Source organism: Polistes fuscatus, unplaced genomic scaffold, assembly GCF_010416935.1.
Source record: "Polistes fuscatus isolate 324 unplaced genomic scaffold, CU_Pfus_HIC Scaffold21, whole genome shotgun sequence".
In the NCBI taxonomy this organism is placed as follows: Eukaryota; Metazoa; Arthropoda; class Insecta; order Hymenoptera; family Vespidae; genus Polistes; species Polistes fuscatus.
The window spans coordinates 2,214,313-2,230,778 of NW_025113098.1; the positions used below are offsets into that span (position 1 = coordinate 2,214,313).

General features: G+C 31.0%; 3 protein-coding genes across 13 annotated transcripts in view; 1 reads left to right on the top strand and 2 right to left on the bottom strand.

Moving 5' to 3' along the window:
* LOC122517875 (protein lap4) overlaps positions 1-2,760 on the bottom strand; it is a 36,974-nt gene extending 34,214 nt beyond the window's left edge. For all 10 annotated transcript variants that reach the window (XR_006303937.1, XM_043636475.1, XM_043636471.1 and 7 more), the window contains exons 1-2: positions 2,426-2,760; positions 1,993-2,110 (exon numbers count right to left, since the gene is read on the bottom strand). Coding sequence is in view for 9 of the 10 variants with exons in the window: in XM_043636475.1 (XP_043492410.1) it covers positions 1,993-2,110; positions 2,426-2,587 (280 nt within the window). In the remaining variant the exon portion in view is untranslated. The remainder of the gene's footprint in view (positions 1-1,992; positions 2,111-2,425) is intronic.
* A 515-nt stretch (positions 2,761-3,275) lies between these two features.
* On the top strand, positions 3,276-4,433 carry LOC122517876 (peroxisomal membrane protein 11C). Its single transcript, XM_043636480.1, has 4 exons — positions 3,276-3,553; positions 3,672-3,850; positions 4,022-4,090; positions 4,170-4,433. Exons 1-4 carry the CDS (start codon positions 3,323-3,325, stop codon positions 4,381-4,383), a joined length of 693 nt encoding a protein of 230 aa, XP_043492415.1. The 5' UTR covers positions 3,276-3,322; the 3' UTR covers positions 4,384-4,433.
* Positions 4,434-6,158: 1,725 nt separating this feature from the next.
* On the bottom strand, positions 6,159-16,285 carry LOC122517877 (cytoplasmic polyadenylation element-binding protein 1). 2 transcript variants are annotated; one of them, XM_043636482.1, is made up of 13 exons: positions 16,049-16,285; positions 15,455-15,624; positions 11,981-12,350; positions 11,446-11,597; positions 9,349-9,605; positions 9,115-9,241; positions 8,638-9,004; positions 8,311-8,543; positions 8,107-8,199; positions 7,862-8,027; positions 7,648-7,775; positions 7,484-7,564; positions 6,159-7,406 (listed from the first exon to the last, which is right to left on the bottom strand). In XM_043636482.1, exons 2-13 carry the CDS (start codon positions 15,473-15,475, stop codon positions 7,239-7,241), a joined length of 2,163 nt encoding a protein of 720 aa, XP_043492417.1. In that variant the 5' UTR covers positions 15,476-15,624; positions 16,049-16,285; the 3' UTR covers positions 6,159-7,238. The 2 variants fall into 2 exon arrangements, with proteins under 2 accessions (XP_043492417.1, XP_043492416.1); XM_043636481.1 differs by having other exon boundaries at positions 9,115-9,244.
* Positions 16,286-16,466: the final 181 nt, after the last annotated feature.

Genomic DNA, 16,466 nt, shown 5'->3' on the forward strand with positions numbered 1-16,466 from the left:
AAGTAAAGGAAAGGAAAGGAAAGGAAAGGTAAGGCTTCCCTCTTAAGAAAGTACCTGTAACCATGAACGAACGAGTGAAAAAGAGAAAGAAGACCAGGGGAAACGTTTCAACATGTCTTCGCTCTTACGAGCCGGTGAATCTTTGTTAGAAAGTGAACAGGATGGAGTAGAACGTACATATATGTATATATATGTGTGTGTGTGTGAGTGTGTACATATATACATACTTATGAAAGACGATTCGATGAATACCTGTTACACCCTAGTAAGAATGAAATCATTTTTACTAGGTATGATGCATACACGTGATTATATCAATTATTATACTACGTTCTTGTACAATCTTAATTACCATTAATTATAAAATCTGATCGTGGTGTTGGTATGTAAATTAGATTTAAAAAAATAAATATATATATATATATATAAAATCTATACGTACACGTGTGCCATTCGTTGAAGAAAGAAAGTAAGAAAAATGTAACAATATTATAAAAAGAAAATTAAAAAAAAGAAAAAAGAAAAAAAAAATGTAAAATATATTATAGTAGGAATAATAACGTTGACCGTAAGATTGATCTTTTTATAACAGTAATTAGTATTTATAGATATCAGACATCGATATCAAGATTAAAGAATAGAACTTGATAAAAAGTTGTATTATGTTACAACACGTTGCACTTAATTATGACGTCATTCGTAGTAAGTTTAATCAGCTTTCCTTTATTTAGTTATTTCATTTAAAAAGAAATAAATATTATTATTAAACGATCTCCTGTTGTGTTGTTTGGATGTTGTTTTCTTCTATCTTCGCACAGTATTATTAGAAATTGATTGAATACAATTCTTGAAGAGGAAACGTTTAGCATATAAGATGACAAAGTTACAAACAGATAAATAGGTAGTACATGAATAAATACATGCACATACATATATATACATATTTGCATGTATATATATACATATACGTTGAGCAAACACGTGGTTGCTCTGACTCAACACTACTCTGCTGACAGTTCAAAGAATGAAAAGGATAAAACATATCAAGAAAATAATATATGACTTAAAATGAATCTTTCAAAAGATACGACAGTATAGAAAAAGATGATTTCTATATATAATAAAAGGTCGTGGTGTTTTGTATCATCTTTTATCCAAATATTTCATCTTTTCTGTAACAATACTACTACTACTATACTGTGCTAAAAAGTCGTAATACTTTATCTCTCTGTTTATCTTTTCTCTTATATTTCTCCCACCAAACTCCCCTCTTACAATCGTAGTACGACGAGACGTAAAGATAATATCCCGTTAATGAAACTCGTCCGTTCAGTCCCGCCTTTTTTGTTGCGTAAACTATATAACTATCAGCTACGTTGTATTATTATATATATATATATATAAAATACAGATGCATACATGAGACCATTTTCCTTATCTTTCTTCAAGTATCATACAATCTAAATTTTTCTACGTGTTATAACGTGACAACTTTTCCAATAGATATTTCCCCTGTGAAACCTTCGAAGGGCTACGTCGATCGTTTCCATGACGAAAGAGAGAGAAAGAGAGAGAAAGAGAGAGAGAAACCGATCGAGTGTGCTAAAGAATCGTGCTTGAAAGAGAACATGGTTGTAGAAAGTAGTGGGAGAGAAAGAGAGAAAGGGAAGGTAGAGGCAACTAAAAGAATAAGAGAGACAAAGAAAGATGAAAGAAAGAACAAGAGAGAGAGAGAAAGAGAGAGAGAGAGAGGGAAAGAAATAGAGAAAGAAAAAGAGAAAGGAAATGAAAAGAAACCCCAAAGAAACTCGTGCACGAACATCCAAGAATCTTTATAAGCTCAACCGGTATATGGCATTATTGCTTTGTGGAATGCAGTAGATTCTGAAGTTTTTTTTGGTTGCATTCTTTAGTTCCTCTATCATCGTCCATCCTATATATCCTCCATTGGAAATGCAGAGTGAAACGAGGATTTATGAAAATACCGCTCACCGTTCCTGGAGACGTCCAACTCCACGAGGTTCTCAAAATTCTGTATGTCCGGTGGCAAACGACCAATTTCATTGTCGCTGAGACCGAGTTTTCGTAGCCTCTGAAGACGGAAGAAGTTCTGTAAAATGTAAAGAAATGTTAGATAGTATTTAATGTACTTGCCGATAAGATTGAAAGAGATATATATATATATAGTAATAGTAGTAGTAGTAGTAGTAGTAGTATAATGACAGAGTATAGTATAGTATACAGAAAAATTACGTCGTAAGCGTTCCACGTCTATTGTAGCGCAACGGGACGAGACGTCATGGAGGCAGTAGGAGAAAAAGAGACGAAAAATAAAAGAAGGGAGGAAGAGCGAGAGAGAGAGAGAAAGAGAGAGAGAAAGGTTGGTACAATAAAGTTGGCATGCGGCGAGATTATAATTGCTTACCTTCGGTAACTCTCGTATGTGATTCGCATCGAGTAAAAGTTCCTCCAAGCTCCTCGAATATCTCAGGATATCGTCGGGGACGCTAGGCAAAGAGCAATGACGCTTGTCAACGTATTCCACCTGCCTGTTACACCCTTTAAAAATTGGAATGTAGCGGAACATGGTATCCCTATCTATCCTTTTTTTCTTTCACTTTTAATCACGTAAATGCAGCACCGAACATAATTGTCTCTGATAAGCGCGGATATTAAGGATGCATTTAACGCGCACCTTTACTATTTGCACATATTTTCCAGGTACTACGGGTGCGTCAAATAAACGCGGAGCGAAATAAGCGACACAACACACACTTTCACGCCCTACTCGGCTTTAAAACGCGCTCACGGCTTGTGCTTCCAAATCTGACGTCATCACGTCCACGAATCATACATTGCATTGACTTGAACTCGAACTTGCAGTCTACTGTCACGTCGCGATGCGGATATTCTATGAACTACGTAATTCAATATGGCTACCTTACGTACGTTTTACGAACACACTTTAGGAATGTAGTTTACATGCTATACGATTCCCTTCTTACTAAATAATATTATCAATGACGTAAGATAATGCAATGATACTTTAAGCGTATCTTATGATATGTCACGTAATGTCAAATATGTAATATTTAATACGTAACATCAAATGTGATGGCTGCAAGTAAAATATATGTACGAAAATATATATTTATATATATAAAAATACATTTCTCTTTTTGTACATATATTATTATTGATGAATTTTTATTGCAGGGCAAATTTTTATTTATTGATATAATATATTTATTAATAATTTATTTAAAATAATTTATTAATAAATTATTAATAATATATTTATATTTATTCTAAATAAAACAATATGGATATAGAAATTTTATCAAATTATTTGGACACATACCGTGGACGAGATAAAATTTTAAGTACTTTATCATACATAGCAAAATTAGCTACTGTGGCTGCTACATCTGAAACAACAGAAAACAAATTGAAAATATTTAGTAGTAAAATGAGCGAATGTAGAGTAGCCTTACGTTTATTAGATGATTTACCAATGTTTCATTCTGCAACAAAATATAAATGGGGAAAACAGGTATTTTTTATATAATGTAATAAAAAAAAAAATAATAAACAAGCTTTTTCTTTTCATATATTTTGTTTGCTATCAAATCCATTTATGTGATGCCTAAATTTAATATATGATCTTATAGGAATCTGATTGGTTTATTAGAAGTATAGAACTGATACAAATTGGCGTAAATATGATTTTTTGTCCTATAGAACATATCACCTGGGCTGGAGAAAATAAAATTGTATCGATTAATTCTAAACTATGGAATAACATTATTATATGGTTTTGGGTAGTGTCTCTCCATCTTTCTTTAACAAAGTAAGATTTGATTTAAAATTATATTTATAATTCGACCAGTGTTCGCTCTGATTGACAAATATATTTATCACGAAGACAAGACACATATTTGAAATTTGAGTATTCTTCTTTCTCATATAATTTTATAGCATATCCTGCTATTACTCACTTTTAATTATTTTGCTATTTCAGATCATTAAGAAAAATAAGTCAAATAAAGTTAAACAAATCTCAAGAAAATGGAACGTGTAAAAATTCAAAGTAAGTAATACAGCACTTACAATTTACTATAAAATTTTAACAAACATATCTATTCTTTTAACAATTAATATTTCAACAGTGGAGCAAACAAGAGTCGTGATATTCAAGAAGAATTACTAACATGTTTATGTTTGTCGTTGGACATAATTTATGCTGTTAATTATCTTCCAAATGGTGTACTTTGGGGAGGATTTTTAAAAACGTGGCATGTTGGAGCACTCGGTACTATATCATGTTGTATTTCTGTTTATAGAGCATTGCACCAGAAAGTAATGCAAAAAAAGAAATTATAACGATAAAAATATTGATTATATTCATAATGAATATTTATAAATTTGTATAAAGATATATGTAATTAGTTGTATTATAATGAAATATTAATATAAAAAATGTTTTTTAATGAACTAAAAAATAAATAGCGTATTTGTTATCCATTTTATCTTCTGTATGAACTTTTACATATAACATTTCAATATCACTTAATAAAAGTAGATAAAAAACGGGATTATTAAAGAACGCTTTATTTAGTTCAATAAATTAGATTCAATACAGAGCACCTGTCGAACAAGGATACAATACGAAAAGCTAAAGCGTCATAAATTACTAATATTGTCTATAGCTTTTTCATAGTCAAGATAAAGGTATCGAATTTGTTTTCATTACAATGTTTACTACTGTGTAAATGTTTGTGTTCAGTGATAAAGTTAATCCGTTGCTATATATGTTCTAAATTATAGTCATATTAATTCTTATTATTAATAAAAATAAATAATAAGAGAGGCACTTTTTTGTCTTGAAAATTAAAATAATTCCATAACTATAGTTCAATTCTTTAAAAGTTTGATTAAATTCTTTAAAAGTTTTAGGAAAGCTTGACATTATGCGTACCAATAACAGTCTTTTTCAATTAACACTAAATCACCCTGTGTATTGCATGGTATCAATGATTTAAAAATAATTTATTTCTCTCTCATGTTGGAATAAAATCTAAGAAGATTATATTAAAAGGCACGACATATTAAAAGTTTGTAAAGGAGACATTTTAGATAAAAGAGCATCTTTAAAATTTGTGTCAACCTCTAATTCTCTAATTGTTAATGATAGCTCGATACTTTGTGCAAGTAAGTATAGACTTGTTGTTACTTTACTTTTTCCGTCCTAGCAAAATGACTTATGGGCTGAAATAGTCCTAACATTAAGTCTTTTGGAAGCCTGATCAAAGCATATAATATGTATATGCATCGTAAATACGTTACATTATATGTTAAAACAATTTTCACGTGAATTTTGTTTTACGTAACAATAAACACGTTTATCTCTACTTCGTCATCTCTTCAACATACTGTAACATAATACATAGTATTTTTAATCTGTTCAAGTTTTTAGAGTAACTTATTTCTTCTTTGTATATTATTCTATAAGAGGAATTTGTATTATATAGTAGATTTTTTTTCTTCCTGAACAGTCTTATATTCTTTCAACATTATTTTCTATTGCATTCATTTTTCTCAGTAAATATTCTACCATTAACAATGCGTTACTGTTTTAGGCGCGATTAGTTTATTGATGAAATGGACAAGTTATTAGGGAGAAAGAGAAAGAGAGAGAGAGAGAGAGAGAGGCTTAATTTTTATTAGAATGCCATTATTATCTTAGAAATTTGTTGTATGCTTTCAAAGGCACCAACGTAATTTCAAATTAAAAATTGTTACAGTAGTTTACGAAATAACTTCATAGATAATAAAAAGTATATAGAATAAAAACAATAATAAACGTAACCGAAGTACTTTTCTTTTTTTTTTCTTTTTTTTTTTAAATAAAGTAAATAAACTCTCTTGTAGCAATAATATTATATTATATATTATTAATATTGTTTGATAGGATAAAGAAAATCATGAATTATTTGAAAGGAAACAAAAATCATGATGATATTATGAAGGAAATTAGAATGGATAAGAAATACTATTTCAAGGATTTTAAAAAACCAAATTAAAGACAACAAAAGAAACAGTGAATTGTGAGAAAACAAAAAAAAACAAAAAAAAAATGAAAATAACACAGCATAAAATTATCTGCAAAAATATAACTTTTAATTAATTCAACAAAATTATATCAAAACACATGATAAACGCGAGGTAAAGAATATACGGCGACATTTTATCGAAAGAAAATATACGTAACGCAATATAGTAACAAAAAATAAAAACAAAATCAATTCACTATAATGCGTGCCAGAATCGTAGACCGTGTACTTCTCCATTTCGTCAACAGTTAAACAGTCCCAGCGGTTAATGGCTTATAAAAAGCTTACCGCTTCCCAACTAACAATATAAATTATTAACTACAGTGGGCACGAATCGGTATTCTTTCTCTATACTATATAATATAAAGTAAAACTAATGGTGGGTGTACTATTACTAGGCGACTGTTCGAATTGGAAGAACGGCCTGCGTACTGGATAATACTTTCTTGAAAATCGATTTACCAATATACTATATATCAAGTAGACCGTACAAAAAAAATAACAAATACAATTGTTAATTCGCCCAATTAGAAAAAAGGACTAAATGTATAGTCTCGTTAAAGTAATAATTAACAATTAAGCGTAAATCTTCTGCCAAGAAGTAGTTATCATCATCATGGCGACGAGAATATCGCAAAAAAATTCTAAGCTTTAACTAAGCTTATCCACAATCACTATACATTTTAACGACTTTTAATTTGTCGTATAAAAAAAAACAATATTATCACCATAAAGCCATCATTCAGTCTGTATGAAAATTCAACGAAAAGGCGAATACCTAACGTATAATCTCAGTGCAATTCTGGTGAATTATTGACACGATTACTTTTCTCGTAGTAAAATAATTAACAAGAGCACCAGACTCTAAGTAAACATACTAAATAAAAGTAATGCTTGTCTCGAATGTAGCCAAATACCACATTCTTAAATGATAACAACTGAATCGTTGTAATTTTGTAGAGAAGCTGGAATTTTCGATATATCGTCCAGCTACCTACAGCTTTTTATAATAAAAACTAACATTATACCCTGTCAATAAGTCAACCAGTGCAACGTCCGTATCAAAACAAATAGTCAAAAGAGAGCTGAACGTGGCTGCACGGGGAATGAACTTCCATTATTCCTTCAAATACAAAAATTGGAATTGCGGGAACTAGTGTTAATACCCATGTTAGGTGATAGTTCGATCACCTGACTCTTTTTAGAATTACGCGTTAAAGGCTTATGATATCGCATTGATTCCATAGAATGTTGCCATAACCAGCATCTACGGCAAAAATACCTGAAACATATCTGAAATTAAATAGTTAGTATCTTTACGAATCTTTCTTATTCAACTGGTGAAAATGTAATAATGATTTTTCAATTACTTCTTCGCGGCAAAAATAAGTTCCCTGTTGGACGAAACATCCAGAACACATAGAATCTTCAAGATAAGGATCAACTTGTACCTAATATATATATATGACAAATTAATATATTAATTATAGATATATATAGTATTGTTCTTTCAACGATTATTACTATTATATACCTTTTTTGTAAATTTAGCAGTTTTTATTTCTATAAAAGCAGCTGATACTGCTTTTTTGTACGAATTTTTCGAACTAAATGTAACACGACCTGATCCTATTGGATACTTATACTTATCAGTATCAATACCTGAAAATACAAATATTTGTATAATTATGCAATTAAGATATATTTGAATAATCGTTCATCAAATGTTGACAGTAATTTATAATCACCTGTGTAAATAACTCCATGAAATAAATCATCCATAATTTTTGCTAAACCTTCGGCAGTTAACATGCCATGCAATGCACCAACAAATACTGTTTTGTGCGGGTCAAGCTTCTGTGATGGTAATTTAACATAATTACTGTCATTAAGAATCCATGGAATCACTTGAACCTATATTTAAAACAAAACGTATTAATTTATATTTATATCGATAAAAATGATAAAAGAAAACTATTCTTACGTAACATACTTCTTTTCCTTTCATACGTTTTGAAGAAATTCTATAATACCAACTTCCACCGTTAGTAACATCGTGCGTACAGCAGGCCAATAAAGATCGTACCTGTAATAAATTTATATTTACAATTCATTGTTATCATTATATTTATATATGCGAGAGATTGTTCCTTATGCGTGTGCGTGCGTATACATAAAAATACATAATATATAATACCTGTTTTTCATTATCAAAAATAATATACGCGTAGCCCTTAGGCTGTGTAGTAGATTGTTCTTTTTTTGGCCATTCAATACGAATTGGACCAAATTGCTTGAACGTAGCTATCAAAAGGGATTCCGTAATATCCCAGGGAAGACCACCAAGAAATACTTTGGAAGAATATCCTGTTGGTTTTTGAATACGTTGAGGCAATATACCACTCCAAGTACAAGTTGGGTTACAAAGCGCTAAAAAATCATATGATAATTCGAAATATTGCATATTTCTATATATATATATATATGCATAAAATTATTTATCATTAAACTATTTATTTACTACCAGCTGCATTTCTATGAAACTTCGCCGCTCGATCCAAAGATATTTGTGGATCAGGAATATTAAGTGGAGAATTTAACATCATATGCGGATTTCCCGTTGAGCAGCAACCCTTCTCGTGATTTAAAAGTGAATTCAAAAATGTTCCTGATGGCGGGGAACCGCAATGGTGAGTTCGATTTTGGCCGTGTGTTTGATGATGATACAAGGATGATAAATTTTGATGAGACGACGATAAATATTTTTTAATCGCCATACGTTGCAATGCTGCTGTCCTATTATTTCCATACAGATCTGTTTCTGGTGACATTAACGATCTTAAGGATTGTGGATAACATCTGTGAGACGATGTATTTAATGACAGACAATTCTGTAAATAAAGAAAAAGATATATCATTATATTTGTTGACAATTTGTTTGCAAAAAGAACGATAATATATACAAAAACAAAAAAATCGTTTTATTCATGAGTGATTATACCATTATGTTAGATAAAGAACCATCCATACTATTAGAACCACTCGTCTCCGAATCTGCTGGTGAATTGGATCGTGATACATGGCAACCTGCTGTATGAGGAGGATATTCTAACGTTGGACTGCCGCAACTACTAAAATCAAATGCACATATATGTATACATATATAAATAATTGAACATCATTAATGTATATACTTTTTTATTACGATCATTTATCCATCTAACACCTGCATTACCTGTATGGTGGAGAACCACGAATAGCTCTGCCATATGGTGAATGAACAGGTGATGGAGGAGAGCCTACATGTTGAAGCGACGAACGACTTGCTGCCGATGATCCTGAATACAAGCTGTTAGCACTTTGCGGAAAGGTGTATGGATTGGAATATAAACTTCCAGGTGTACTTGGACTTCCAGAAGTAGTCATCGAATTTGGGGAACCAGGAACATCGACCGTAGACGAATTAGAATAAAGTCCGTGATTGTCCTCGCACTGTTATAATTATTTTAATATAAAATATTAATAATTACAATTTTTTTTTATCACAATGTATATATATATAATAACATATTTGATATTTAATTAATTATATGTTTCATTAAATATTCTATATATATATATATTATCTTATTTTATTTTTATTCATCGTATCTTCGTAACACGATCCTTGGAGTATATCCAAACTACTAGCATAGCGAATTATCACGAGGATAGACGATTTCGAAGGAATATAACAAGTTCACGAAAACCATCATAGAAGGTAGGACAAGAAAGAAAACCGTGGATAGAATCGTTTGGCTCAAGTCTGCAAGTACTTGGCTCTACCAAAATCGAGGTCGCTCCGAGGCGTTGCTGCTTCTATGTAATTTACTTTACTCTACGTGTTATAAGCCGAGCCTAATGCACGCATTTCGACGTTCCAAGGATCTTCTCTGCATACACATACACATATACATATATATACATTAACTACTAACACACTTAATGTATTCAAGAAGAGAACAAAATTTATTTTCATATCGTATAAAAGCTTTGACTTTTTATAATCCTATATTAAAATTATAAGATTAAAAAAAAAAAGTATTAATATTAGGGTGAACCAAAAGTTCGTGCGTTTTTTTTTTAAATTAATATTTCTAAAAACAATCCATTGTGCAGTTTATAAAACAATTTGTAACACAATAAAACGTACCAACTTTTGGATCACCCTAATAATAAATTAAACAGATATGTCAAATACTGATAATAATAATGATTTATATATATATATGTGTGTGTGTTGAGTAACAAATGAGTGGCAGTTTATATCGATGATCGATATGGTGGGTTGCCGTTTGAATTGCGAAAAATTAGTCGGTCTGGATAGAATAAGGGGTAGTTGGAGTTACTCCAATGGGTATAATCATTGTTCCGGTTATTGCATTGGCAGCAACCAGACGTCTCAAGCACAATACTGCCTATTTCACGTTTGACGTTTTTATCGCAACCTAACGCGTAATATTTACAGGCTGCCAAAATTGTTGTAGGCTCCACTTCTTACATATACCCCCTCCCCTCTCAACAATCACCAACCCTTGTATTATCCATTATTATTGCGTCTTTGAATTATTCGACATTTCGTGAAACTTCATAAACGATAAAAAAGTATGTTAAAAATTCATCCTCGAGCAAATAAAAGTCGACATTTTTATTCGATAAAATATTGAAGTTACTTTATCGGCTAATTCTAAATTTACTTTTACAATTTAATATATATATTTTCGGATATAAAACGTTAAATTATAGAAAATTATTGTCGAATATAAAGTTAAGAATTTTTATCTTCTAGTTTTAATCATACAAGTTTTATCATCGTATTAATTTCTCCAGATCCACCTACTTTGCAAACGAGACTCGCACAATTAAATGATTCTACGATCAACCGTATAATCGTACTTTCAAATGAGTCTAACGATCATAATACTTTTACACACACATATACGTACATATATACGTACGTATATATATATATATATAAATATATATTTACGTATAAGCAGTATAATCATAAATTTCATAGAAATAAGCAATTCCTCTTAAGATACGATTCGGCCTTTAATATACTTTATCTGAATAATATATTGGAACGATGTTCACCAAAACTAATTTCAAATTTGTAACAAACGATTGATCGAACAAGTTTTATTACTAAAACAACACGACTAGCATAATGGATATTCCATGAATCCTGGTTGGTTATTGAAGTCTAAGGAAGAAAACTTTACGCGTGAGACAAATTTCAACGATACAATTAAAATTCTACAAATATGTAATCTAACACACATTGATTTACCTGATAACGTTGATGAGAGGACACCTGATTATTACGATGTTGTCCACGTTGTTGATAATTACGATAATTCGATGAATCTACTGCAGTTTGATTGCCCATTAATGATCCTCGAGGTAAACTCAGACCGAATAAATCCGAAATGTTCATATCATCTATGAGAAGAAAAACCAACAGAAATTCGTTACAATAAATATTTAAACACACGATTGGTATTATAATTATTAATGGAAAAATAAAGAATCGATAATTGATGATAGAAATAAATCGAAAGAATTATTCTAAAGAATATATCGATTATTTTCGAAAACTTCATATTACTATATATAGTATCCAAATAATATAATAAATAAATTCGAATTAAAATAAACGTTATCGTTTACTTTTCTATCCAGTTTGATATCGATACAACAATATATATATATATATATATATATAAATTAAATATGATTGAATTAAAATCTTATTAACAATCACCGAAAGAGAGAGAAAAACAAAATATAATCTAACGAAATATATTAAAATAACGTTAGCTCACTTTCGATGTTAGAACTTTTTGTGGATTGCGAGCAGGAGGCATCGTGTGAATAATTTGAATACAAGTTCGACGTCGTTGGTAAATCTAGCAATAAATTGTTGATAGATTGCAACTGATGCAATTGTTCGCGTTCCCGTTCACGTTGCGAATCTCTTTGTTGGTGCTGTTGTTGTTGTTGCTGTTGCGTCTTTTCACGATGCTGCTGCTGCTGCACCTGTAAAAGTTGTCCTCGTTCTCTTTGCTGCAACTGCAATTGCTGCTGCATCTCTTGATCGTGCTGCGTATGCAATTGCAAACCCTGCGTCGTCGTTTCGTTACGTTCCAAGCCTTCCCACGTGTTCGTTCCATCTTCATCGTACGGCAAAGACAACTACGAGAGGGGAAAATAATCAAAAGTAAAGAAAAAAGTAAATAAATAAATAAATAAATAAATAAATAAATAAATAAAGAACGCGCAAGAGATAACACTTTTCCTATTTCATTTGAACAAAAACGATCATCCTTATTACTATATACGTATTCATTCGTGAAAATGTATGTATATGACATACATACATGCATACATATGTAAATAAGTACGTACATATGTATGTACTTTACTTTTCACTTACACACACGCCGCACGACGCACGCGTGCGCGCGCACACACACACACAAACACATCTACTCGAAGAAAACAAGAAAAGATACAAAAAAAAAAACCAACACACTTTTTTTTTACGGGTCATATAAATAAAATTTTCGAATAACACATCTGTGTGTGCTCCAATAGCTTAGAGAGAGAGAGTCGCGATGATATAAATAAATATTTAGAATACAGTAAATGTGAGTTTACGTACCCAAGAATTTTTTGACCACATCTCTCTCTCTCTCTCTCTCTCTGTGAACTACACCGAGCAAATGTGTGTTTCTGCAAGCTTTCGATAGACAACAACGAAAACAGGACGCCAAGGGCGTCACTTCCAGCTCGCGTTTGTGGAATTTGCGAAAAAAAAAAAAAAAAAAGAAAAAGAAAAAAAATTCTCTCGGGTCGAGGGAGATAACGAGCGAATCTATTATTCAATATCTTAAGAGGCAAACTAAACTTCTTGGAATCGTGTCCTTTCACAAGTTCAAAGTTGTATGATATAGGACGGTTTAACAGAAAACTTCTTAGAAATGTTACTTTCTCATATAATCATCATTGTTAACGCGATACTAAATTCTATCGAAATTTTATATATAAATAAATATATATATATATATATATTATATATATATACATTAATGCGTATCGCTTCTAATAATATTTCCTCATACGATACGATAATGTAATAAAAGAACAATGTTATCCATGAAAAGTACGCGTAAATACAATACGGGAGAGGGAGGGGTGTTTCTTTTCTTCTTCTAAACGAATAATAGAAACTATTCTCGATTTTAACTTAAGCAACATCAAAGGGAAGAATTATATTGTATCGCGAATGTAACGTTTTCTTTCTTTTTCTGCATATTATATGACTTTATCGCATTCAGAAATCAAACACCTGTCGTAAGCAGCGCATAATTATTCGCTGATTCGTCAAAAGATATACATATAAATCTTTTAACAACATCTTATATACTCGTTAATCAAACGAACGATCGTAAACGTATCTAAGTAATTAGATTCGTAAGGGTAAACAGTTACTTGAACATCGTAATATCTTGATATAGTATAAACTAAACTAAGAAAGCAAGCAAACAAGCACAAAATGTGCAGAATTAAAATATTCAAAGCGAAAAATTTCGGTAAAAGAAAAAAAAACAACGAGGAAGTAGGAACAGAGATAAAAAAAGAAAGAAAAGAAAAGAAAAGAAAAGAAAAGAAAAGAAAAGAAAAAAGAAAACTCAGTTTGTTTTTTTCTTTCTTTCTATTTCTTCTCTCGTTTTTTACGCTTTTAATTTTACATATCGAAACTAGTATATATCCACCTAAGTGCGTTGAACTCAGAAATAGAATTCCATATGAAAGATATCATTTAATATTCTATTAATTAAAAGTTAAGCTTTACTTTCATAGAACATCATTTAAATGATCACCAAATTGATAATATTTCGTCAACTTATACGTGATTCGTTCGTTCGTTCTTTCGACGCCTACTATTGGTCGAGGAAACGTAATTTAAATTATCGCTAAATTAATAATATTTCGATAATTTATACGTGATTGGTTGGTTCGTTCGTTCTTTTGATGCTACTATTGGCCGAGGAATAATTCTGTTTTCTAATTAGTCAATAATATCAAAGTAAGCATGCGAAATGTTAATAAGAATAATATATGAATAAAGAACGAATTGAATATGGAAATTTTTATTATTACTAATGTAAAATTAACACAAACGCGTGCATATATATGCGATTACACGCTTATGTAAGATCAAATCCTCGATAAGGGAAGTATCTATAATAGAAATCAAGTTTTCGAGACCTAATCTTATTAAATTATGATTCCCTACGATCGAATCTAATTATATACGGCTAATTAAAAAACTGTAACCAAATGTCTATTATTCTTAAATTGTAAATTTATTGACGGATAGAAGAAAGAAGGTCACAATTGCGTAGAAATAGTGACGTAACAAAAGGAGGAAGTAAAATACAGGTCACGCCGTTTATATCTCAGAGGATTACGGAAAAAAAAGGAATTACTTTTAATTATTTTTCCTTCTATTATATTTTCGAATTTTCACGTATATAATTTACCAATATAATAATATTTATCGTAGGATAAATAATATATTTCGTTGAGAGAGAAATATAATAAAATTCAAAATTCAATTGACGGGTGGTCCACTACCTTAATAAGCATGAAAAAGATTTCGTTGAAAAATGCGCGCATTGTAAAAGCGTGAAAGAAATAAAACGTTTGTTTTTTTTTTTTTTTGAAACCCAAGAAGATAAATATAAATGAAACAAAGGGGAAGAAGAAGAAGAAGAAGAAGAAGAAGAAGAACAAGAGCAAGAACAACAACTAGAAGAACGAGAAGAAAAAAAAAAAGGAAAAAAAAAAAGAAACAAGTAAAGGGAGAGAGGATAGAGAGAAAATAAACTCAGAGGGCGCAACGATGGAAACGGCGTGAAACGATAAAGGTAAGATTCGTCCATCAATCCGCGGGCCACGCAACGTGTTTTGCACGTGGTCTTTTCGCAAGAAAGAAAGAGAAAGTAATATATGATTTATCTGTGTATATATATATATATATATATATATAGATTTATATAAATACATTTATTAACAGTTCACCCTATTTGTTTATTATCTTCGAGGACATATCTTTTGAGTTTAATGGATGCTTCAAATCGATTGACAATCGTTCTTATAGTTGAATATAGAAAATGAAAGATATTAGAGTTATTTACTCTTACGATATATAATAATCATTTTGTATTATTATCAAAAGCAAATGTAACAATATTTCAATGTTTAATATATTATTATATATGCATACTTACTGGTTGCACCAACGTAGGCATGTCCAGATCGTCCGTTTCTTGAGAACTTTCGTCACACTCTTCGTTCTCCAAAGGACTACGTGTACGCCGATCAGACTGGTGAACTATTGACAAGGTCGGCGTTTAGGGTTTAGCCTAATCTCTTCGGTTTTTCGGTCAAATCACACCGTCTAACGAAACGCGTATAAATCATATGAGCATTTTTAATTTCATTGAAAAAAAAAAAAAAAAAAAAAGAAAAAATAGAAAAATAAAGAAAACAAAAAAGAAATACTGAGAAAGAGATAGACGGATGAAAAAAAAAGAGGGGTGAGTAAAAGAGAAAGAGAGAGATAGAGAGAGAGGAGAGAAAAATGAAAAATAGAAAGATATGTTAAATTATAGAAAAAAAAAATAGATAAAAAGAGAGGAAAAGAGATAGAAAAGAAAGAAAAAAAGAAAATAAAAAATGTAAAAGTCGATTAAGACAATCGTAAGATTTTCTTGAAGGGGTTGTACTCGAAGGAAAGAAAAGGCAGACAGGAAGAGAAAGAGAGAGAGAGATAGAGAGATAAAATAAAAAGAAAGGAATAAAAAAGAGAAAAAGAAATAGACCTTATATGTGTCTTCAACGTGTGTTTTTGTCTTCCATTTGTAATATTTGATCTTCTTACACGAAGAGGACCTATATCTTTCAAATTTTTTCAGTTGTCACACTAATACAATAGAGACTGAAGACACTGGAATATGAAGAGAGATATTAAACAGCGACGTAACGATGTCGAAGGCGGAACGACAGATCCTCTTCACATTACGCCGCTTCGCGAACTGAATTGCGGATATCCCCCTTCTACCTCTCACCCCACCCTCTCCCCACCAACTCCTCCGCCCTTATCATCCCTTCCACTGACTTACTCCTCCTCTCAGCAAATCGGAAATCCCTTCTGAATTTCATCGACGCAAATCGTAACGTGCCTTTTATCTATGTGTTGTAGATATATAGATTTGAATCTAAGAAATCAGCACTTCCGAT